This window comes from Neovison vison, chromosome 8 (assembly GCF_020171115.1).
Source record: "Neovison vison isolate M4711 chromosome 8, ASM_NN_V1, whole genome shotgun sequence".
Taxonomy (NCBI): Eukaryota; Metazoa; Chordata; class Mammalia; order Carnivora; family Mustelidae; genus Neogale; species Neogale vison.
The window spans coordinates 50,253,663-50,279,296 of NC_058098.1; the positions used below are offsets into that span (position 1 = coordinate 50,253,663).

General features: G+C 49.0%; 1 protein-coding gene across 1 annotated transcript in view; it reads right to left on the reverse strand.

Moving 5' to 3' along the window:
* The window catches only part of ACSS1 (acyl-CoA synthetase short chain family member 1), a 62,227-nt gene extending 37,013 nt beyond the window's left edge, over positions 1-25,214 (reverse strand). Inside the window, exons 1-2 of the mRNA XM_044263580.1 lie at positions 24,908-25,214; positions 13,873-13,969 (exon numbers count right to left, since the gene is read on the reverse strand). Of these exons, the coding sequence (XP_044119515.1) occupies positions 13,873-13,969; positions 24,908-25,199 (389 nt within the window). The 5' untranslated portion in view covers positions 25,200-25,214. The remainder of the gene's footprint in view (positions 1-13,872; positions 13,970-24,907) is intronic.
* Positions 25,215-25,634: the final 420 nt, after the last annotated feature.

Below are 25,634 nucleotides of genomic sequence, written 5' to 3' on the forward strand. Positions count from 1 at the left end.
ACTGGCTCTTAGTGTTCATTAAATAAATACCACCTCCATTGTCCATCTATTCCACTAAGTACAAGCTTTACTTGGGCGGGGATTTGGGGGTTACTCCCTTCTTCCTAGGGCCTACAGCTGAGCCTAGTTCATAGAAGGCTCAGTAAATATTTGTGGAATGAATGGGAGCAGCAGATAAGTGAGAAACGACAAGGGCTCTGGCAGGCGCAGGACTCCTCAGGCCTGTGCTCTCACTGTGAGTGCCTGTCAACTCTGCAGACGCCTTGCATCTCCCTGCAGGGAAAGAGGGTGAGGCTGGCCAGCCCATCAGTATCATACAGGCAGGGAATTGTCCTACCCCTCTGACAGCAAGTGAGAGGGACCGCTCCCACTGATAAAGCACCCAGAGGGTACTTCTCAGTCTCTTTTGCCAATAAGGGAAATAAACCCAGGTGATCATGTCGATACTGTGTATGTTAAGGCCTGTGACAGACACAAAGCTTTTCAGAGTCCCTGCTCTCCTCCAAGCCTGGGTGCTGACGTAGAGGAGGGGTTGACTCCAGGATCTAGATGCAGAACTTGAAAGGGCACTCAGATGCTGTTCTGCATTCAGCATTTTCTTCAGCAAGCCACTTCTGGAAGATCGGGTAGTAAGAGAAGAAAAGGAAGCAGAACAAAGCAGGAGGGCCCTTTTCTCACATGGGGCTTGCGTGGAAGGATAGGCAGAACACCTCGATGGCTCATGAATTATGTCTCAGAACCAGGTCTAGAGACAAACTCCTTCCTTCCAGACAGACTCCTCTGACCCTGACATTATTGTAGCCACTAACTCTGATTTGATGATGATAAAATTTGCTCACTCTTCTGCTCATAACTACTGGGAGAAGAGATGCTCTGGAAATTCAGCTGAATGGGTTCATAAATCAAGTATAAAATTCCTTGTACATCATTATTTGGTTTCATGACCATGACCTTTAGTAAAGAGTAGATGCAATGGAATATAAAGTAGTAGCCACACTTAAAGATGTAAAATTTCCAAAGCTGCTATTTGCCAAGAAAGGCCCCAGATACAGGGTTTTCAAGAAAAAATAGCTGAATTGCCACTGGTAACATAAAGTCAACCAGTGAAACTGAGAAGACTAGAGCTGCACGTTTCTACCTTCCTTACAGAAGTGAATTTTCAAGGTGGTTCAATCAATTGAGCACCTGACTCTTGATTTCAGCTCAGGTCGTGGTCTCGGGATTGTGAGACTGAGCCCCATACCAGGGTCTGTGCTCAGCAGGGAATCTGCTTGAGGATTCTCTCCCTCTCTCTCCTTTTGGCTCTCCAGTCACTGCCCCCGTGCCAATCTATCTATCTAAAAAATAAATAAAATAAAGAATTATATTTTCCTTGAGTCTATGCTATAGTTATGGAAAGTATTGGGCCTGGAAAGTTTATGTCAGGAGAGTATATTGTTGGAAGCCAAACTACATCTGATCAGAGACAGGTTCCCACCCTAGTTCTCTGCACACCTGGGGCCTTGACAGTCCTGTCTGCAGCAGCCTAATAACAGGGCCCACTACCAAGGTGTTTGAGACTGCTGTGGTCTGAGGTGTGTGTTCCCAAGTTCCTACTTGGAAACTGTAACCCCAAAGGTGATGGTTTAGGAGATAGGGCATTTGGGAGGTGATTAGGTCATGAGGGTGACACTCTCAAGAATGGGGTCAATGGTCTTATAGAACAGATCCCTCAGAGCTCCCTCGCCCCTCCCACCATGTGAGGACAGAGCAAGAGGGGAGTGGCTATAACTCAGGAAGAAGGTCCTCAGTGGAATGTGACCATGCTGCTGCCTTGATCTTGGACTTTTTGGACTGTAAGAAATGAATTTCTGTTGTTTATAAGATACCTAGGATATGGTGTTTTGTTACAGTAGCCCCAGCAGACTAAGACAAGGACAATACATGAAGTCTCACAGACATAAGAAGGCATCCTATAAACAGTAGCTATACTTATGGTGGAAAAAGGAAATCATCATAAATCAGTAGTTCCTCAAGTGCCTCTTGCCAGGAGGAAGAATGAGAATGCCAGTTTGCTTTAGTGTAAGTCCCTGTGTCATTGGCTCAGGGTATTCAAAAGCCTTGTGAAGCCCTCATCTGCATAGCCTACCTGCTGCGTGCTCCCCCACCCCAGTAGGTGCTGACACAAGTCCTCACCCTGAGGGGGTCAGCGGATCTGAGAAGGATACATCACACACAGCGCGCATTGCCAGTGGCCTGCAAGTTGCAGGAACTCAGCCCATGGACATTGGTTCCGAGAGGCTGGAGGTGCCATGCTCTGAGGACCTCACCTGTCTGTCACCCACCATGTCTCCACCATATCCACCAGCCATTGCACCTTCTGCAAACACACTTGCCACCCACTGTGAGTACAGGGAACCTCCTCTCCATTGCCAGCCAGGACCACATTCTGGTGGTCCCAAACCCCACATGCTGGCATCCAGAACACCCCTTCCTTCCTGCCCATCACCCCATTCACATTTCCTTCCCATGGAACAACAGTAACAGCTATTCAGTAAATGTCCTGTGCTCAGGACTGCTCTGACTACACACACACATTTACCCTTCACAACAGCTCGTGGTATGAGCTGCCATTCCCTCCCCCAACCTCCACTTCTCAGATAAGGAAGCTAAGGCAAACAGAACTTAACTGACTTCCCGAAATGGTCAGGGAAGGATTCAAACCCAGGCCTGGTTCCAAGGGTCCTGCTTTTAAGCAGTTCCCCCCAAAGCCCTCAATGTCAGGACAGCCGGTTTTCCACGGCAAACCTTCTCAAATTTCATGATTTCTGCCAATCACCAACTCTGTTGTTATGTATGTAACATTTGGGGGAGGGTAGGTTTTTTGTTTTGTTTTGTTTTTAATGTACATTCATTTTTAAGAATAAACTAAAAACTCTGAACTTGAGGCTGACCTTGTTCAAAAGGAAAATTAGCACAAGAGATGTTCAAAGCTGGCTCCCTCTAGTTACATGCAAGTTACATCTTGCAATCAGGATAGAGGGGAACAGGAGAGAGGAGGGGTTGAGGGTGGTTTTTTCCTTCAGGAGTCCATGTTTGGCTGCACATTCAAGACCACCTGCCCCAGGATACACTCACTAGGCATATCCAGGTCAAAACATTCACTCAAAGTCGTTTCCTCCTGCTCTGACAAAGCCTTACATCCAGTCAGCCTCTAGACAAACCCCTGTGGAATGGAGGTAAGGTCAGACTTGAAAAAACCTCTGTCCTAATTAATGCCTGAATTCCCCTTAGACCTCAGCACTTGGCCTCCAGCCCACATCTTGTCTCCAGAAAAGAAGTTCTTCCTTTCAAGATCTGGCGTCTGGCTCCCGACCCTGAGGGAGCCAGAGGCCAGGCTGGTAGTCTTGTACAAGAGTGTGCTGGTGGACTTTGGTCCTGGACACTGGCCCAGAAAACAGCTTGTGCCCTGGCAGGACACTCGTCCACTGGCCAGCCAGGCTTGTTTACCTCCGAAGGAAAGCCACATAAGTGGTGTCCCTTCTCTGGTGGAATCAGGAACAGGATGTAGGTTTTAACTTTCTAAAAACACTCCCTTTTCCCTCGTCAAAAAAAAAAAAAAAAAAAAGAGCTATTGGATGTTTCTCAGGCCCCACTCCAGCGTGACCTGTCCCACGGGTGGCCTTGTGGGTCTTCCCACAGTACTCCTCCACACGAGTCCACTGAGCAGCAGGGGCAACAATAGGTTACAGGGTGGCCAGCTTTAGACCAGAAATGAGTTGGGGGCTGCTCTATTTCCAGGCTTCACCATGAGTCCACAGATCATTCCACATTAGCACGCAGAGGAAAGCAAGCAAGGAAACCGGTGGGAATCTGAAGGCTATGCAGTGGGAATCCGGAGGCTTCCCTCCAGAAGAGGGAAGAATTTGGTACAACTGCCTTGGGCCCAAGCTGATTTCCTGGCCTCTGGTAGCAACTTGGAGAAACTGCTAAAAAAAACATGGGACCCATGAAGTGCGCTATTGTGCTGCCTATTGGTTAACAACCAATTTTTCCCAGGGGGAGGAAAAGCCCTGATTTATAGCATTTGCCAATTACTGTGGTATTAATATTCCCCCGGTGGAGGATTTCCAGCTACCAACATGACTCACTGACCAACCGAGCAAGGGACTGGGAAGAGGAGCCCTGTGACAGCAGAAACAACATCATGAGCCCTCAGCACCCCCAAAAGCTTCTTGCGATCTCCCATTGAGGCTGTCCTTAAAGCTTACTTCAACTCTTTCCTTCATAAAAACAATAATTGTTATTTACTTATTTAACTCATTTTACTTAATAATCACACATTTAATAGACAAATAATTGGTAATAGAAATTTAAATTTTTCCTCTGGAAGGAAGGGGAGGAACAAAGGGCACACCTGGTTCATTCCACTCAAGCTATCTCCTTTACCAGGCCACAGGCCTCCCCCATCCTGAGTTTAAGGCACTGCATTCTGTGTGAATTCCAAAACTGGGCTCCCTGTGGCTCTCCCCCTATGCACATACGGTCCATGGCAGCCCCATCATTCGGCCACTGCAGAAGGCTGCGCAGTTCAGCCCTGCTTGAAGGCACCTGCCCCGGGTGGACATACCAGGTCTTATACCCCTTCTGAGGGATGCCCTTTGCAGTTCCACAAAAGCACCCCCACCTCCACCAGCTAGTAACATGCCAAAGACCTCCTCACGTAGAACATTACGTGACTGGAAAACTGTCCCACAATTTAGTCATAAGGTCCAGAAAACTAGCAAGTTTGTAATGTAAGGATAGGAGATGTCTCTTTTGGAAAATGGCCTGGCCTGTGATGAATCCACATCTAGATGGGCTTACGTTGGTGGAAGGGCTGAGTGAGTGACAGGGTGAAGATCAGAGCCTATTAGTTAGAGCAGACCTTGAACAGCTGTAGTACACAGAGGAGTGACTCTGAGGGTTTGGTCACTTGCACCAGGAGGAACGACCACCAGGCCCCACCTGAGTGGCCTGGGATCTGGGCGGTGACAGGCCTGGTCCTCATACTGTCACAGTAAACAACCCAGGAATCTGAGCAGAATCTGGGTCCATAAACCCACCCCGCATAGACTTGCCTGCGGTCGCCATGCCATTCTCTCCATCGGCTTCTGTTCCGGCCTCCTCAGCCTGCCACCGGCTGCCTCAGACACCTCCCGTCTGGGCTTCTGCCTGTGACTCAGGTTGAACCAGGCATCTGCACGTGGGGAGCAGTTGCACAGTGGGTTGTGCTTTGCTGCAGCTCGGGAGGGACTTGGGTTTTCCTGGAGAGATTCCATTTGTTGTAAAGATGTTGGGAGAAAGCTGAGCAGCTGAGCCAGCAGAACTGTGGTTTCCTGGCTGGGACCAGAGACACAGTGGTGTGTTCTGAGCACTCGGTGGAGCCTGGGGGGTCTTCATTCTTGTGCCAGAGTAGGTGCTGGGAGTCTACTCAGATGATCTCTTAGCACTCTGTCAGCTCCCTTTCTGCTTAAAAGAGTGGTACTGACTTCCTTTGTTTACAGTTGATTCCTGACAGACCCGGCCCCTCTGACCAGGGCAGGTAGCTATGTTACTGGAGATATGTTTCCAAATAAAGTCCCCAGACCCCCTGAGGAGATCCTGACTTGGCACGGCTGAAGTTCATTGTTGGGAACCTCTCTGGGGACTCCGGCACACCCGGCACAGGCAATCCCTGCTTTAGATGCTACCAGAGTGACACATCACTGATGTGTGGAGACCCCGGGGAATTCAAATTCCAAGTCCTTGTTGCCTCATTAACCCAGTCAAGCAGAACCAGCAGGGAGAATGGGGATGTGTTGGTCCAGATGACTCAAAAACCTACCAATGACTTGAAAACCTCACTCTAGTCTTTCTAGAGGAAGTTTCTCTGGACTTGTTGATGGGAAATCGTCAAGCCTCTCACCCAACCTGACCCGCTGCTATTACCACATTCAGATCAGGGGCAAGACAGTCTTGCGCAGGGCCAGCACAAAGAATGAAGGATGAAGGAGTGCCAGGCCAGGCAGCCCCTTTCTGAGAAGTAACCAGCACCCTCTTGTCACCCCTTCCTCTTGCACACACGGCATCCCCGACCCTGAACTTGGAAGGTGCTCCAAGGCCCCAGAGCACCCATTAAACATTCGGCTTCCTGTTCCTTGCTGTTCCACGGTCACAGCAGGACTCCCCAGCCCTTGGCCCCACCTTCTTCTGCAGATGACCCTTGTCCTGCTTCAAGGCCACCTAGAGCCTGCTGGCACCGAGAAGCCTTCTCCTCCCCAGCTGATGTTAGCACTTACTGTGTGTCTGCTTAAGCAGGAAGTGGGGACAGACAGTGGGAACACAGGGTCCTGGTCACTAAAGGGCTATTGTCTGCACACAGCAGAGTTTACCCTCTACACACACCTCCAGGAACCACGAGGAACCCCCAGGCATCTGGCCTGTCATCAAGTTAGTGCTGCCAAGCAGGAGAGGTCCCGTTTACAGAGTTACCTCCTCCCTCTCAGATTCCTCAGTGCACTGGCTAAAAAGCCAATCAAAGCTGAACTCTGACCCCATTTCTGACCTTTCCAGCTGGGTAAGCTTGAGGAGCCCAGGTCCTCAAGAATCAGATCCTGGGCTTTAAAACCAAGTATGAGCATGAATGTGAGCTACAAGCATCAGTGTCAGCAACTGCCTAGTCAGCCAGGGACTGCCCCCAGATGGCAGGGTCAGGTATGACTCCTGGAGGACAGAGGGCTGGGACACCCCATTCCCATTCCCAGCCTGGTATGCAGGATGGTCACCAACAACTTTCCCAGGAGCTGTTGCTGGTGCCCTTTGTTCCAGGCAGGCAGTGGACAGATGAGTCCAGCCTGGCTGGTGCTGGGGGCTGGATGTGGGCTGAGCACGGGAAGGGGCTGCCCAGGGCACACACATATGCCACCCTCCCACTAGGACCTCTTCTCAGTCCTGACCAAGACTGGATGCCTAGATGTCAGCACTGCACGGGCTGCCCTGCTGGGGACTGCCATGCACAGTGGCACACATACCTACCATAGCTGTGTATAGATTTTTAAATTCTACATCAGACAGTGGGTCTAAACTCACAGCGACACTTTCCTTCTGTGTCCACCAAGCAAGGGAGAAAGAAATGGACACTTGTGGGGAGAGGGGGCAGGAATGAAGATGCACTTCCCCCAACCCGGGACCCGATGTGCACATCTGGACGGGTGAGGAGGTTCAACCACATCCCTCTGTGCTGCCCGGATGAGAACCAACATGGGGCGGGGCAGCATGACACCAAGCGCTACCCACAGTGAACCTATGAGTCAGGCTTATCCCAAAGTCTTGAGTCTTCCAAAGCAGAGAGGAAGAAAACAGGAACAATAACACCTAGTCCTAGAAGACTCCCCAACAAGCTGTGGCAGGAAATCTTGTCCCCACTCCTGAGGCAAAGAGCTCCTCCCCAGCCCCACCCTTCAGGCACCAGCTACCCTCCCCCAGTCCTACCCCAGGTGTGCACTGTGCCCTTACCAGGCCTTGCCCTGCCACCTCCCACAACCCACCCATTCCCCAACAGCCCCTGCATGCAGAAGAGGGTCCACAAAAACAGAGATCCAGCTCAAAGGCAAGTGTCCGCTTACGCGTGCGGACATGCGTAATTTAGAAGTAAATTTCTGCAAGTGTTTGCCCCACAAAATTCTCAGAAGGATCCCCATCAAGGAGGTTTCCCTGGCATGGACACTCTCAGAGTGGATCATTCCTGCTGCAGTCCCAAGATCTGGCTATTCTAAAATATGAAATTCCAAGAGACTTAGCTGATCCAAAAGAAGGACAAGAACAATAAGAAATCATGTAGAGAAAGATGCAAAACACCTCCCAGTTTCAACATCTGGATCCAAAGTCTTAAGGAAATGTAAGCACATAATCCAGGGGACCCAGGGTTTCCACCAGTTCCTGGCAGCCGGCATGTACATTCCCGACCAAGTTTTACAATCACAGTTACTCAGAGGTCAGCAGGGGAAAGGGTGTACTCAGGGTACCTCCCTCCTCTTACTCAGGGAAGCCAGGACACTGCACATGAGCCAAGGGCCTGGGCCTCTCCTCCCCCAACTCAGGGGAGCCCATGGAGTAAACTGACTTTGCCCTGCCTGGCAAATGGCCCTTGCCATGGGAAACCTCACAGATCATGGGGCTATTTTACTCCAAAGCACCCTGCCCATCAACCTCATTAGGCCCATTAAGGATCCTTCCTTTCAATTGCCCTTTTTATTTTAATAAAGGAGTTTGCTCATTAACATAATTAATTTGGGGCCAAGGAGAAGAGCAAGTAACAAGGGTCAGGCCCGCAAGAGGGAGAGGGTCTGCTTTTTAGCTGACTAGAGATTGTTCTCCGGAGCTCAAGTCCCTACTCTGAAAACATCATCCTAACAGCTCCCAGCCCCAGCAGCCACAGAGCAGCCCCATGCCCTTCCCTCCTCAAATCCCAAATCCTCATCTTCCTAGACCCTATTCTGGACTTTCATCACATAGGTGCTGCTCCATACTTGGCCATCCTGCAGAGGAGAAGCAAGTTTTCATTTTGCAGATGAGGAAAACAGTAACACTCAGTGCCTGGCCCCAGCATGCCCGGAAGAAAGCTGGTCCCTCTATGCCCACCCAGGGCTTCTGAGGCAGGCAGGATAGAAAGAGGCCTGACATCCCTTCTGCTCCTCTGGACAGGGCTTCCTCACGGTGCACACTGTCCACCAGAAAGAAAATGTAACAGCCACAGAGATCGGTCCCTCCAGGGGCTTGACCCATAGTAAAACTATACTCAGTTCATGCTGTAGGCATATTTAAGACAACACGGGCCCTTTATGGTGTGGCCTGTGCACATCGGGCTCTGTTGTGCTGTGCTGGTTGTGACTACTGCATTGACCCAGGCCTGCTACTGCTGGAATGGTGATCCTCTCATCTGGTCCTTTATTCTTTAGCGGGGGACATGGTAGAGTGACAGGCCTCGAGGTCACAGGACTCAAATTTGGTCTTTGCCTTAAGTTCTGAGCTCAAGTTCAAGTTCAGACCTCTGTTCGGAGCACTCAGACACAAGATGAGCTGAGCCTTGGTAACTACTCAGAGGAAGATCCCCACAGCCTGCTGTCACCTGTGTTTCATGGCACCTACATACAATCCAGAGGCTGAAACCAGCCACGGGCCTCCATCTGCTCCATTCCATGTCCTGTGTCCATCCCCAGCTTGGAAATCCCTAGCCCAAACCTCCAGGCTCCAGATAGCAGTTTAGAAGCCTAAGAATCTACCCAGCACCCCACCATCAACTTCTGAGGACAGGGATTTGTGTTTTGTCTACATCCTCATCCCCAAGGGCCTCTGAAATCTGTCTACTTGAACGAGAGTTGAAGGACAATCTTCTAGAAAGACACTGCTGGAAAAGCACATATGGACTGTTGGAAGGAGCTGCACCCAAGATGCTATCTGGCTACACAGTCTTGGGGAGCCACCCAAGTTATCTCTCCCTGCCTGGCCTCTGCATCTACTGCCCACGGAGGCCTCAGGGGAGCAGGAGGGCTTGTAGTCTGCTTGTTTCCTAGGACAGAACAGCTTTCTCAGGCCAGCTCTGAACATAAATAACTTCTCTGGGCAGCAGTAGGCTAAAATTGGGCTGGGGCAGACCTCTGCCCCTGCTTCCAGGCTAGGGACTCAGGCTGCCCTCTGCCCGGCAGAGTCATGGCTGTTGATGCCTCCTCTTCCCAGAGCCCCATGGCCAGCTCAGGGCCCACCTGCCCTGTGGAGTGCGCTCCTGCAGCTTTCTGGCCCATCTGGCAGGGCGCTCCTTGGTACCAGTGCCAACAGATGTCACAGAGGGAAGGAACCGGTGGGGCAGGCGAGGATATGGGGCTTCCGCAGGGTTCCCAAAGCCTATCCTGACAGGCCTTCCCTGCCCAACGGAGATGAGGTTAGAAATACGTGCCAGTCATCAGAATAGTGGAGTCCACCCACAGACAACACAGGGCACATGTCCCAGAACAGGTGGCAGGGCCCTAATTGCCACCTGAGAGAGTGTTTCCAGGATGGATCCCAAATACAATGAGCACATTACAGAAATGTACCTGGAAAATGAGCAAGCCAAAAATGTATGTGTGTGAGCGCACAACCATGTGTGTGCGTATGTGTGCATGTGTGCCTGCCCAGACATGGGGTGAGCAGAGGAGATTCTGGTGAGCAGGATGGAGGTGTCACTAGGGTCACTGGGCGGGAGTTGTTGGTCTCCATGATAAGCTCTACAACGATGCTCCAGGAACATGCCTCCTCAGAAACATTCTGCAGCCCTAGGAGGGAAAGGAGATCCACTCACCTCTTTACCTCTAAGATAAGACTTTGACAACCTATTTGGGAGAAAAATCAGAACAGCGATTTCTTGGGGAGGGTAGGGATAGTGACTGAGAAGGGGCATGGGAACCCTCTGGGACAGGGTCATTAGTCTGTATCTCAATAAGGATTTGAATTACACAGGTATACACATTGATCAAAACTGAGCTAATGTACACTTGTGCATTTTATGGCATATAAATTTCACATAAAAAGAGAGAAAATAAACACACAATGAACACTAGTTAATGCTATGCTGCTGAAATGCATCCAAAACCTAAGATGGACCAACCCCAGAGGGATGGATACACAAATCACATGGGATAAAAACTAGCTTTGTAAAACTCTAGGGGTAGAAACTGGGTGCTAGGTACACAATAGGTGTACTGCTTGAAATTCTTCAAATTATGAAATTTTTCATAATAAAGTGTTAGAAATAACAATAACAAAATTAATTCCTATCTAATCAGGCTGTGGTATTTAAATAAAGTAACTCAGGTCTGATGCTTAAAACAGTTCTGGAACCCAGAAAGTACTGGAAAAAAATACTGGGAAAATGATAATCATCATTTTTATTTAGTCCTGCTGCTTCCACCTCCAACACATTCTGTCGCATCCCTGTGCCTACAGCTAGGATCACTTCGGTTATAATGATCACACCATTCTACAGATGGGCACGGATGGAGGAATGATAGGGCTGGCCAAGATCACCACGCCAGCAGAAGGTGGCCTCAGAACTACAGACTGCAGAGTCCTCCATTCCAGAGCAAAGGCCATAGTGCTTGCCCCAGGGGTGGGTCCGTGGGTCCTGCACTTGCTGACCTGCCACATTTTTTTTTAAGATTTTATTTATTTATTGGAGAGAGAGAGAGAGAGAGAAGGATAAAGAGCACACAAGCAGGGGGAGCAGCAGAGAGAAAGGGAGAAGCAGACTCCTGCTGAGCAGACAGCCCAACTTGGGGCTCCAACCTAGGACCCCGGGATCATGACTGGAGCCAAAGGCCAATAGATCCCTAACCCACTGAGCCACCAGGCACCACCAACATGCCCCCTTCTGTGCCTGAGGTCATGGTGGGGGAAGAGTCAGCAGGGGCACCCCCAACCTCCAAATGGACACATGGGTGTGGTCCCCAGCACGCCAGGCTCTGAAAACCACAGCCCCACGTTTCTAGAAAGGGCTCAGGCTCCCAGTCTGGAACCTGGTCTTCGGGCCAACAAAGGCATCTTGGCTGTCGCCACATGAGACTCTGGGGCGGGAAAGCACTTTCTGTTAGTGGTGATTTATATGCTGCAGGACATTCAGCACTGGCTTAGGAGACTCTCCTCTGAGCAGGCAGAAAGGAAATTTCATGTCAAAAACCTAAGATGACCAGGAGAATAATTAACCTGGGGCTGCCAAAAATTAGCTCTGATCACAGACAACCCATACACACAAACCTCTTCTTCCTCAGACAGCGACTAGAAGCAGTCTTTAGGCACTCAGCCCAGCTACAGTTTGTAAAATCATTCCAGGCTAAGCCTGCTTATTTTTAAAGAGAGAATAATAAATGCTTTGCCTATACTCAGAAGCATGCCCCTTGCCTGGGGCTGCTGTGGAACAAAGGAACGAAAGCCCTTCTGGGTTTTAACACACCAGTGCATTTCTTGCCCATACCCCGTGGCTTGCACGCAACCACACATCTCAGCAGGCCAATTCAAGCCCAGCCCTGGGACCACCCAAAGCCACTAATTCAGTGTGCACATGGGGGATCTCCAGCCAAGGGGGGTATCCCGGGGGTCCAGGCACATCTGAGACAGTGACAGAAGGAAAACAGTCCATCCCCGGATCAGCTTATTTCCAGCATCCAGGAGGTAACCCACAGAGTCTTCATATTTCACTAAAAAATTAAACATAAATCTAGTTGGGCCAATAACAGTAATGAATGGTGAAGCCGGTTTGGTTGTTAGAGCTCCCCAAACTCAAGTGTACACAGGGGCCTGGGCATCTGCCTCAGTTGTTGGCCCAGTTGTTGGGCCCTGGACCCTGGGCCCTGGACCCAAGGCTCCCAGGGCCAATGCTCCTGGTTGGTGGGCCACATGGGGGCAAGAGGCTTATCTGCACAGGCTGGTAGGGAGATAGGTCAGCAAACAACACAGACACTAGAAAAGGGGGTGATAGCTGAGGGTTGTTGATGTGGGAGGTGGGCAAGGTGGTGCCCACAGGGAGTTGCAGCAGAATAACAGACATCTTTTTGCTGAATCCAATGTCAACTTGAGTCCAGTTTTACCAGGTTTGGTGGATTTGGTCTGTGATAAAACCTGAATCTGGAAACAAACAAACCTAGGGGTGCCCAATGGCCCCCAAATTACCAAGCAGGGGAGTCACTGCTGCTCTCAGGCCCCCTGCTTCCCTGCAGGGAACCCTACCACGACCCCCTTCATTCCCACTGCCCCAGCCACTTGCACCTTCTCTCTGTTCCCAGAACACCTACACTTCTTCACGGTCTTGGATGGGCCTGGAAATTCTTCCTCCAATCTTGGCTGCTCTTTCTTGGCAACAAGACCCCAACTCTGTTATCACCTCCTCAGAGAGGACTTCCGTGACTATTCAGTCTAAAGCAACCACCCAGTCACACCCTACCATGCATTTGGGGACTGTTTGTTACTATGACATACCCTAGCTTGTACTGACTGATACAGTGGCCCTCAGTGAAACCTGTGGAATGACTGGAAAAGAAAAGTTACAAGCTGCCCACCAGGAGAAAGAGCATGACTTGACTGTGGGGGAAGGGTGGTATTGGTGAAAAAGGACATATAACTCAGGTTGACAGTGGGTCTGAGATAGCATTGTAAAGGCAAGTTTAGGCTTAAACAAAGGGGGTTTTAGCCCCAGTGAAGGGGAAAGCACTGGCCTGTAGGGACAAACCAAAAAGACCCCTGAGCAAGACAGTCCCAGCAAGAGGGAGTTCCTGGATGCTGGGCTCCTTCAAACCCCAACATGCACACAACATCCAGAAAAGTGCTTGACACATGGAATATGTGGAGAACTTATCTAAAGAATCCAAGATAAATGTCAGGAGGACCCTCCCCCCCTTTAAATGGCTTGATCTTATTTATGGTCCCCCTCTCAGAGTGCTGGGAGAAAGAGGCCGAGTGGGCTCATTTGTTTATTCCAGCATGTATTTTATTCACTTTGTACTCATGTTTACTGTCCTGGGACCAGAGAACATTTCCAAAGCTAAAACATGCCCCTTGAAACAAAGATGACTTCCGCCTAGAACAAGACAGAAGCACTGGGACTGTGCCAAAAGCTTCCCATGCCTTGAACATTCATCATATTTGTGTCCAAAGACCAGATCCTTCTGTGGGAAACTAAAAGCACCAAGTGCCAAGGTGAAGGGCAACCCTTCTCCAAGCTGGGCAGTCTTGCTCCTGGTAACAGCTCAGCAGAGATGTTTGGGGCTGGTGTCTACCACAAACAGACAAGTATAGGGTCAGGAGACCCTGCTGAGCACTGAGATGCTGTCAGGGGACACACAGTACCTGTATGTGATCCTCACTTCAGTTCCAGGCTCATCCCGCTCCCAGATCAATGCGACGCTCTCCGGGCACTTCTGAACATGCTGATCCAAGCAATTGACTGCACAAAAATGGGTTTTACAGATGTTACACTGGGTTCTTATGAAGTTGGATAAGGGGAGGGCTTGGTTTGCCATGGCTTGTGCTGCTTTCCACTGAGGTGGACCCTATGTTCCTCAAAGGCAAGGGATCTACTCTTTGCAAGGAGAATGATTGTCAGAGCCTGCATGGAGCACTGGGTGTGGTGCAAAAACAATGAATACTGTTATGCTGAAAATAAATTTAAAAAATTAAAAACAAAAAAAAAAAAAAAAAAAAACAAGACAACCAGTATACAAATAGCATCTCACGGGTGCAGGGTGATCCCTTGTGAATACCTGAAGCAGGTGCTTCACACCTGTGGTCCCAACCCTGGCCACCTGTGGGCATCACCCAGGACACCCCCAGGGACCCTGACCCAGTTGGCCTTGTGGTTTTCAAGGCTCCTTGGGTGGTTCTAACATGCAGCTGGGATGGAGTGCTGTAACCTGAGATGCTAGAAAGAAGGCTTAATGCAAACAGCCTGACCCTGATTCAGTACACAGTTCATGCGGCAGTCTCTCGAGTCTGCTGGAGGTGTAATCCAGGGCAAGGATTCATATTGCCTTTCAGATAACCAGCCAGCACCCTACAAACCAGCCTCTGCTCCAACAAGTGATGAAATGATAGGGAACCAGCCGTGCTGGTTTTCCGGAAGACTGCTTCCTGCCCCCTCTATTACCCAAGCTCAGATCACATGACTGCCTGCAAAAACAGGTTAGTGCTGACAATTTACTGTAAACCTGAAGATTAGTGGGATCGGGTAATTTGCTAACATCCTGTTCATTACTCTTGATTTCAAGGTGAGCTTCGATCTGGCAGGTTCATTTAGTGCCCTTTCCTATCAGCCCTCGCAGACAGATTTCATTACTCACTTCCCCTTCAGCAAGAGAAACAATGATGGCAAGTAGCTTCTGGACCCAGCAGTCATCTGTCCACCTGGTCTTCAGGGTCACCCCCAATGTCCAGATATACAAATTATTTCTTTCTTTTTTTTATTTGAATACAGTTACTTATCTTCTCCAATCTCCTCCCATACAAATGGGAGAAACATTATCTACCATATCTAATCACAGGATTACAATAGGAATCCAATAAAAGGCCAATGTTGAAGTGTTATTATACGAATGCAGGGTGCTTTATCAACTGATAATACCATGCAATGAGCTACAGGAACTCCAATAATATTTCTTGATGGAGTAACTGTCCTGACAAAAGTTATGGGAAACCATACCCCTAAAAGATCATATGATTCTCATAATTCTTGAGAGATGAACCCCCATGAAAATATTTATATACTTTAGCTGTTGTATGCAAATAACATTTTTTTAGTCAGTTTATTTTATCTATCACTTACTCTTATAATAAAAAATTACATTTGAGAACATTTGGGTGGCTCAGTCAGTTAAGTATCTGCCTTGGGCTCAGGTCATGATCTCAGGGTCCTGGGATTCAACCCCCTTTTGGGCTCTCTTCTCAGCAGGGAGCCTGCTTCTCTCTCTGCCTCTGCTCCCACCGCTGCTTATGCTCTCTCTTTCTCATATAAATATATGAAATATTTTAAAAATTTATTTGAACTTTCTGGATCCTCACAGATATATGTTATACTTCAAAAAATTTAATAAAGATAGATGTCATCAGGAAGAACTATTAATACTAATATTACTTATTGATACCAGAAAGTTCTTTAAATTACTAGAAAAACATAAAAGAAGAAATGCTATAAAAACGGAAGATAGAGGGGCACCTGGGTGGCTCAGTGGGTTAAGCCTCTGCCTTTGGCTCAGGTCACGATCTCAGGCTCCTGTGATCGAGCCCCACATCAGGCTTTCTGCTCAGCAGCTTGCTTCCCCTTCTCTCTGCCTGCCTACTGTGATCTCTCTCTCTCTGTCAAATAAATAAATAAAATCTTTAAAAAAAATAGAGGATAGAAAATACAGGAGGTCAAACTGAGGGGGAGGTTGGCGGCCAAACCTGGATTTACACAATAAACCTAATGTGTATGTGTCAATCAGTCCAAAATTTAGAAATCATGAGTTTTCACACTAAAACCACCGATTTCTGGCCTCTCTTGAGCAACCAGCAGATGAGGCCACACCCTATCTGGAAGTTGAAGCAGTGAGCCCCCCCCAGTAGGGCCAAGCCCCTTCTCCCTCCCACCCCCTACCACTTCCGGACTCCTACCACGAGCCCACCAGCCCCAACACCCCGCTCCTACTGCCTGGCCCTGGAGAACCTAAGGGATGGACTAAGAAGAGATGACCCTAGGCAGGTCACAACAAGCCTAGAAGTGCCCAGCTGAGAACCCACACACTGAGTTACAGCTGTGCCCTGCATGGGGGTGGCTGGTCCAACTGGAAGAGGGTGCTGTTCCCACCTGCGCACAAATGCTCATTGGCCCGTGGCTGCTTCACGCATCACAGGTGAGCTGATTACACCTGCTTCTACCTAAGAAGCCCGCTCTAAAATTTCTCCCACTCTGAGTTTGACTCTTTGAGTCACCCTGAAAAGTGGGCAGCCCAGGGGTAGCCTGGAAAACAGTTTCCAGGTGCTCTGGGTTGTACAGTGACCTGCCTAATGCCACAGCCAGAAAGCAGCAGGAAGGGCTTCCAATCACACATGACACCTCACCGCACGGTCTGTTCCCATGGCAGCCAGGGCACCAGGACATACTTCTCACTCAATGAATGACGGCCCAGCTTTGAGCCAAGACCCTCATAGCCTTGGACCCCAGCAAGGCATCCTCCACCTGGTTTACACCAAACAGGAAGGCAGTGTCTACAGGATGGACATTGGGTATCCAGGGTATAGATGGGTGGTCAATGAGACCAGCCATCTATCGGTCTTTCTGGAACTGATGGATGGCAGGAATCCAGGCAGGTCAGCATGAAGCCCAAGGTACAGTGTCCCCTACATGCCTCACTGCCCCTCCCCACCCCAGTCCAGAACACAGGAAGTTCTCCACAAGCAGCTGCTAAGGCTCCATGTGATCTACCTCCTCCCACCAATCATGTTGAGTCTAGTGAGCACCTTCCTCCCTCAGGGCCTTTGGACTGTTTCTCTGTGCCTGGGGGACACTGTCCTACTGTCCACACTGCTGCCCTTCGCCTGGTGTCCACACTCCTACAGGTCTGGCCTACAGATTCCCACTCTCACTGAGCACTTCACGTTCCATGGACCTCATGCTTCCCTCTAACTTTTCCCGAGATGGCATTTGTAGCCCCTCTATGGACAGGGATCCAATATCCTGACCATATTTGTACATGTGCAGCCGAACACAGAGCACAGAGCAGAGAAGAACCACAGCTCTGAATAATGGAGGAACCATTTAAGTCCTCAACCTTGAGGGCAACACTGGAGTCTAAACGACACCATGTTGGCTCCCTGCCTGAGGAGGGAACAGATCTCTTCTTGTCTTAGTGGCTTTATCTCTCAAGGTTTCTTTCTAGTCTAAATTAGCACTTCTGAATCCCCCAGAATCCCCAGAAGGCTTATTAGCCAGAGATGGTGAGGTCCTGCCCTGAGTCTCTGAATGAGCAGGTCTGGGTGGGCATGCACATCTCTGCCTCTAGTAAGATCCCAGGTGCTGCTACAACTGCCATCCTGGACCCACTCCAGCAGACACACACGTAGGCTTACAACTACATACATTCTGTTCCAGATTTGGGGCAGGGTGAGGGGACCTTCTTCTTCCTTTGGGGATAAGAGTAATTAAAGACTTTCTGTAAGACATCTGGTCAAACCTTTGCTGGATGGTGGCCTGGAGTCATAGGAAAAACCCACACACTGGAGTCTGGACCCTGTCCAACCACTTGCTAACCACAGATGGTGCACTGCTTATCTAATTTAAATCTCACTTTCCTCATTTGTTGTGGGAGTGATGGCTCCAGACTCAGAGATGTGGTAGGAATTAGATGCTTTGTGAGTTTCCTGCATGAGGTCAGATGGGAATAAAAACACCCTCGACAGCTACTGCGGACAACACTCAGATGACACCAGAATATTCACAAAGCTCCATGCAGGGCCTGGGGTGACAGTAGCCTTAAGATGCTGTGTGTGTGCTGGCTTTTAACACATGGGCGTGTTTCCTGCTGTTGCCTCAACTGCAGGGAGGAAAAGAAAGAAGGGAGGGTAGGTGGAAGGAAGGAAATTCTTCCTTCTCCACATCGGAAAACAAAGACTCCACCTAAAGAACTGGGCAGTGGGACAAGAAAATTCCATTTCCAAGAACAAGCAGTTAAGGACCTCGTGTGATTTTTAAGGCTCAGCTCAAACCCCACCTCCTACTGCAAGTCTTTTCCAATTTCCCAACACACAGTGACCTCTTGATCCCTGTCACTTTCACACCATTTTTAATGCTTATTTTCCTGCCCAGTAGTCACCGCTCTGGGGCACAATGCTAGTTTTGCTAGATCTTCCCCTATCTGGGTCACAAGTCCCTGAGGACAGGGAACATGTCCCTAAGATTCCTTTATCATGGGTTTGGAGTAGAAGAGATGCTATCAGAATTCTCCCCTTAGCATCTATAAAAACCTTGAGCAAGTGACCCCCGTGTGAGGTCACTTGCTTAAGGATTTGTGGTTCCCCTCCTCAGAAGAATGCAGGCTCTGTGGCATTGGGCATCTTCCATACTGTTCATCATCATATATGAATTGGAGCCTTCGTTTCCATATCTGTACAATGGGACCACAAACCACTTCACATCGGGATCAGGAGGATGAGATGATATGAGGCTCCATCATGTTCCTAAGAACAGGTGTGCACCTGGCCTAACACAATTCTGCAAAAAGTTAGGCAAATGTCTGTTGGTGGTTCATGTGTTCTGAGCTTTTTTTTTTTTAGATGTTATTTTATTTGAGAGAGAGAGAGAGAGAAAACGGGTGGGGGGGAGGGGCAGAAGGGCAAGCAGACTCCCTACTGAGTATAGAGCCAGAAACACCAAGCAGCGCTTGATCCCAAGACCCTGAGATTAGGACCTGAGCTGAAATCAAGAGTCAGATACTTAATTGACTGAGCCACCCTGTTTGTTTGTTTGTTTGTTTTTTAAAGATTTTATTTATTTATCAGACGGAGATCACAAGTAGGCAGAGAGGCAGGCAGAGAGAGAGGGGGAAGCAGGCTCCCAGCAGAGCAGAGAGCCCGATGTGGGGCTCGATCCCAGGACCCTGAGACCATGACCTGAGCTGAAGGCAGAGGCTTAAACCACTGAGCCACCCGGGTGCCCCAGTTTTGTTTTTTTAAAAAAGATTACAATAATAATAAAAAAAAAGATTACAATAGGATTATCATTTCCATTATAAAGATGGCACACACTTACCTAGGAATTTTCAAGAACTATTGTCAGTTGTTTAAATACATCTCTTCCCCTCCCCAACTTTAAGTGAACCCACACAGGAAAATTCAATTTTATTCAAAAGAAATGAGGGAGTTAATATTCACAAAAGGATTCACCATGGGATTTCTTTAAATAGAAAATCTCCCTGGCACATTTAAAGAAATTACATCAGTCTCAAATTGTATTTGCCAACTTTCCAGAAACATCTGCTATTTAAAGTAAGTCGTGCATCTGACAAGTGGGAAGAATTCAGTCTCTTCAGGGGGACCCTCCTCCTAAGACCAAGGGTTACACTTTCATTTAGACTTCCTTGAAAGACTTTAGAAAAGTTTCTTCAGCTACTGAGAGAAAAATGAGGCACAGAAATGCAGCATCTTGCCACTCTCAGTGTGTCTGCCTTCTGGATTATGGGAGGTGCAATCAGAAAGAGGAGGGAAGTACAGCAAAATGGTTTCCATACCTTCAACTCATGCTCCAGAAAGTATCCAGAAAACTCTACGCTCAATGGTCAATTAAAAATAGTTTTTCTAGGGGCGCCTGGGTGGCTCAGTGGATTAAAGCCTCTGCCTTCGGCTCGGGTCATGATCCCAGGGTCCTGGGATCGAGCCCCGCATTGGGCTCTCTGCTCAGTGGGGATCCTGCTTCCCCCTCTCTCTTTCCCTGCCTCTCTGCCTACTTATGATCTCTGTCTGTCAAATAAATAAATGAAATCCTAAAAAGAAAAAAAAAAGTTTTTCTACACCCTTGCTTTAAGGTAAGAAAACCCATTTTTTAAAAAAAATCTGACTCAGAATTTGGTCTTTAGAAAAAAGAATTTAGGGGCACCTGGGTGGCTCAGTGGGTTAAGCCGCTGCCTTCGGCTCAGGTCATGATCTCAGGGTCCTGGGATCGAGCCCCGCATCAGGTTCTCTGCTCAGCAGGGAGCCTGCTTCCCTCTCTCTCTCTCTCTGCCTGCCTCTCTGTCTACTGTGATCTCTCTCTGTCAAATAAATAAATAAAAATATTTTAAAAAAGAAAAAAGAAAAAAGAATTTAGGGGTGCCTGGGTGGCTTGGTTAGTTAAACATCTGCCTTCTGATCAGGTGATGATCCTAGGGTCCTGGGATGATTGGAGTCAGGCTCAGTGGGGAGTCTGCTTCTCCCTCTGCCCCTCCCCCCAATCATGTTTGTGCTCTCTCTCTCTCTCTCTCAAATAAATAAATAAAATCTTAAAAAGAGAGAAAAAACAGAATTTAGTTGTGTGTTTTGAAGGCAACACCTGTCATTACCCTCTAGTTCTGCATTCTCAACTTCCTGACATCCTGAGCTCATGGGCAAAAAAGCACAGACTTTTATCCATTGAGCCCTGTGAAAGACAGCCAAATTTCAGATTGGTAAGAATACTTTCTAGATACTAACCTTTTATGAGAGGTTATTTGCAAATATCAGAGGTGAGGTGGGTGGTGGGATGCATGAAATAGGTGACAGAGATTAAGAGTACATTTATCTTGATGAGCACTGAGCAATGTATAGAATTGTTGAATCACACTATATTGTACACCTGAAACTAATATAACACATATGTTAACTATATAGGAATTAAAATAAAAAACCCAATTCTCTTAAAGATTTTTTTTAAATTATTATTTATTTATTTGACAACGGAGATCACCAGTAGGCAGAGAGGCAGGCAGAGAGAGAGAGAGGAGAAGCAGGCTCCCCGCTGAGCAGAGACCCTGATGCAGGGCTCAATCCCAGGACCCTGGGATCATGACCTGAGCTGAAGGCAAAGGCTTTAACCCACCGAGCCACCTAGGTGCCCCAAAAAACCCAATTTAAAAAGAAAAAAAGTATCCTCTTTAGATCTTGGTTTAAAAAAAAAGAACCTTCAGCAAAGCAGTTTTACATAAATATAAGGGAAGCAACTGGAGGCGCTCTCTACCTGCCCTGCCCAGATGGCCCCTGACACCATGACCCCACCTGGTGACCTGGCTGTCTCAGAGCCCCAGGATGGACTTTGAGAGCTGTGTTGGCCACCTGCATGCCTTCGCTAGTCTGCTTCCCTCTTATCCAAGACTGATCATATGCAAACCGGTGTAGTCCTGTTCAGAGGAAACAGCACACTATTAACAATGCTGAAGGCCAAGTTCAAGGTCACAGCTTTCCCCATGATTCATTAATAAATAACAAAAGCCAGTGATTGGATGCAAGTAATGCTTTATAAGCATTTTCTCCTTTGACACTAACAACAGCCCCAGATGTCCCCAGGTCATACATACACTGCCAGTCAGAAGAAGCTTAGCAGCGTGGCTCTGAGTATTGGTCTCAATACTAGTCTCTGAGACCTCCTGTCACCCATGTTCTGTCGCCCAGTGACAAGCCCTGTGTAGGTGCTTCGGGCCACAGTTCCAGTTGAGCCCAGTCTACAGCCATCCCAGTCCAGTTCCCAGACTTTGGAGTGAGAAGCAGGGCAGACACAAGAGACAGAGACAGACTTCAGGAGCAGAAAGAAGCCATCTCCTGGTGCTTGCCCATCAGCCCCTGTCCAAAGTCCTGACCCACAGAATCCGGGGGATTAATAAAATGGTTGCTGCTTTATGCCACTAAGCTTAGGGTAGTTGGATATGCAACAATACTAACTAGAATAGAGTTTGGTTACACCTATCTTTACACATAAGGAGATGCATGCAAAGTACAGTAAGGAGAAAACAAGGATTCACATCTAGGTGTGATTCTAGATACACTCTAGACCACTAAACTGTATGGCATTACCCATATACCATTTTTGTTTGCTTAAAGGAGGCATCCCCAGGACACTAATCCCAATCCTATCCTTTATATTATTATTTTTTTTTCATCTTCACTGGTATGGGATATATAGGTCAGTGGTCCTCCAACTTGAATGTGCACCAGAAGCCCTTGGAGGGCTTGTTAAAAACACAGATTCAGGGCACCTGGGTGGCTCAGTGGGTTAAGCCGCTGCCTTCGGCTCAGGTCATGATCTCAGGGTTCTGGGATCGAGTCCTGCATCCGGCTCTCTGCTCAGTGGGGAGCCTGCTTCCCTCTCTCTCTCTCTGCCTGCCTCTCCATTTACTTGTGTTCTCTCTCTGTCAAATAAATAAATAAAATCTTTTAAAAACAACAACAACAACAACACAGATTCAAGGCCCGGGTGGCTCAGTTGGTTGAGCAACCAACTCTTGATTTGGCTCAGGTCATGACTTCAGGGTCATTGGATCAACCCCTGTGTCAAGCTCCACACTCACTGTGGAGTCTGCTTGTCCCTCTCCTGCTCTCGCTCTCAAATAAATAAAATCTTTAAAACACACACACACACACACACATACACACACAGAAAGATGGCAGGGCCCCACTCCCAAGGTTTCTGATTTTGACAGTCTAGAATGGGGTGTGAAAACTTGTGTTTCTAAAATGTTCCCAGATGATTTTAAAGCCACTAGCCTGGGGATCACACCTTGAAAACCGCTAGTATAGATCCTCCTGAAGGAGTAATGTCATTTTTTAGAGCAATACTTCTTCGGAACAAGCCATCATTGTGCTGTCTACAGATCAGGCCAAAACACCCGCACCCATTCCACAATGTTTTAAGTGGTTCCCAGAGCAGCTCTGGCCTGACCTGGCCTTTCTCCATACTCTGAACATACTTTGCAGACACTGGCAAAGGGCAGAGATATTCCTGACAGCTGAGTGGGCAGGCATATGCACTAGAGGTAGGAAGTTGTGAAAAGCTTTCTATACAACAGTTTTCTGAAGCTCAGCTGACTATGTAGCCAGAAAGGAGAAATAAGTGAAGAAAAAAGAAGCAGAAGAATTGTTTGCTGAACATACCCAGCCCTGACTCACTGAGGCTCATGAGGTCCTTGGTGCCTGTCCCATGAGGTCTGTCCCCACTGTCTTATCAAAGAGTGTGAGGTGGCAAGCCACCCAGGAATGTTCACAGTGGCCTCAGGCCTCCAGAATCTGCACTTTCTATGCCTCCAGAAGCTGTTCTCCTCCCCTTCAAAGGCACATGCCATCAACCCCGCAAACCTAAGTGTTTGGTTTTCTTTCCATTGGTCCAAGGACACTTGCTGCTGACTCAATTTTAGAGAAAACACTTATCTAGTAAGTGACTCACTTCGATTAAACCAGCAAAGTAATATACAATATGAAAAAACATATATCTGGTCCAAAGTTCCCTCAAGTTTCTTTGTTTGAAAGTTAACTGCAACACACTACCCATAATTTTATGGCTATTTCTAAATATAATAAATTAAATTCACTACTACATACTGATCACCAATAAATGCCGGGCTGTTCCATACCTTCTGGCACTGTGTCCTCACAACCAGAATAGCAGGTAGGCATTATTGCCTGCAGTTTATATGGGGTGGGGGCACTTAAGCTCAGAGGAGCAGAAAAATTTGGCCACTACCTGGTGGAGCTGTGCCACACAACAGATCCTACCTAGAAGTTCAGGTCTAGTCAGGGCCCTGCCATGAAGATCTGCATGTGCTTTCCTTATTTAAGGAAATAAGGACTCCTTATTTCCTTATTTCCTTGGACTCCTAGATGTCAATCAACTCCATGTGCTTTCCTTATTTAAGGAAATAAGGACTCCTTATTTCCTTATTTCCTTGGACTCCTAGATGTCAATCAACTCCATAGTCTGGGACAGCCGGCAGCCCCTCTGACTTGGCACCTGACTGCAAGTCCCATCTTGCCCTGTAAGACCAACCCCAGGCCTACCCTTCCTGGCCATTACCGCCTCCAGTCCCTGGACCTTCTCCCCTTGTGGCATGGGGATACAGTGTACCCACCTTATCTTAAAGAAACACTAGTGGATTCAATCTCAGAAGATACCAGAGGATTGACTGGCTGGTGGAGCTGGTTTCTGGAATCTCAATCACCACCCGGTCTAAAGCAACCTGTAGGTCTTCCGAGGCAGTACACAACTGAAACAGTCAACTGGGAGACACCCATCTCTTCCTTCCCGCCCACAAGCCCCAGAGCAAGGAGATAACTGATTCCAACTGCTGGCGGTAATTTTTTCCTACCCCTCTGCCTGCCATTCGGTTTGTTTACTTGGGCAGTCTCTCCCCGAGCAAGTCTCTGGGTACCCAACCGGAGGCAACAAGTCAGGCGCTTTTAGTTTTTGCCTCTCCCAGGGACAGGAGTGGGGAAGTCCCGGCCTACACCTGCGAGTCGGCGCCCTCCTCCCTAGCCTGACCCAGGGGTAGCCCGCAGCGCAGTAGAACCCCCAGGCTGAACTCTGGGGACAGTGGACTGAGGAGTCGCGCTGGGGCAAGACCAATGACTGGGCGACCTGAACGGATGCCCGCCCGGGTCTCCGCACGCGCGAACCCTAGCGCTTAAGCTGGAATCTGGGTTCAGGGTGGCTGAGGCCCGGACTGGAGCCTCCGGGGGTCCTGATGGGATGGGGGCTGGGGCGGTGAGGCGCCACCGTTGAGAGTGCGAGGAGCAGAAGACTGGAGGAGGGGCCTCCCGTGGGGCCGTGAATGGCTGTTAAATGCCCTCGGGACTCCTGAGCTGAGGGCGCCCTGGACTACTTCCCGTCCCCACCCCCCACCCCCCGTAGCCCACTCACCAGACACGTTTAACTGGCCTCCTAGAAACCAGCCGATCTTCCCGCTGCTGAAATCACAGTCCCAGACGGTGTGGTAGGGGGTGTCCCACACCAGCGTGTCCCGAGCCAGCGGCCCCCAGAAAGCGGCGGGATCCCGGGCCGCCTGTGCGCTCTGCGCCTGGTACGAGCCTGGCTGCCCCGCAGCCCCGGAGGCGGCTCTCACCCCGCGCAGCTGTGGCACCGACTGCACCGAGCGCCCGCACAGGCTGCCCAAGAGCCGCCGCGCGCAGTGGCCCAGGCCACACACCGCCATCTCGCCAGAAGCCCTGAGGCACTCTGAGCCGCAAGCTGGGGCTGCGAGCCGGGGCGCCCCTTAATGTCTGTGCGGCCCCGCCCCGTCTCCTCCTCCAGCCACCACCCACTCCTCCCCCCGCCTGTATGGTAAGACGCTGCCTCCCGGAGCCCGCCCCAGAGAAGAGGTCCGCTAAGGAAGAGTAGGCATGGGGAGCACAGGCCAGAAGGTGGCCGTCGGTTCTGGTGGGGCTGTTATGCCCTTGTCTTTGCCTTCCCGGCCTGACGCTCAGCGTCAGGCGGTTTTGGTTTCACTTTGTGGCTCTTCAGGAACCAACAGTTGCTGCAGGAAAATAAATAAATAAATAAATAAAGACGGGTGCGTCACCGGGTATAGGCTCCAGGCTCCAGGTAGCCTGAACCATCCGTTATGGGAAGGAGCCGGCAAAAAATGGAA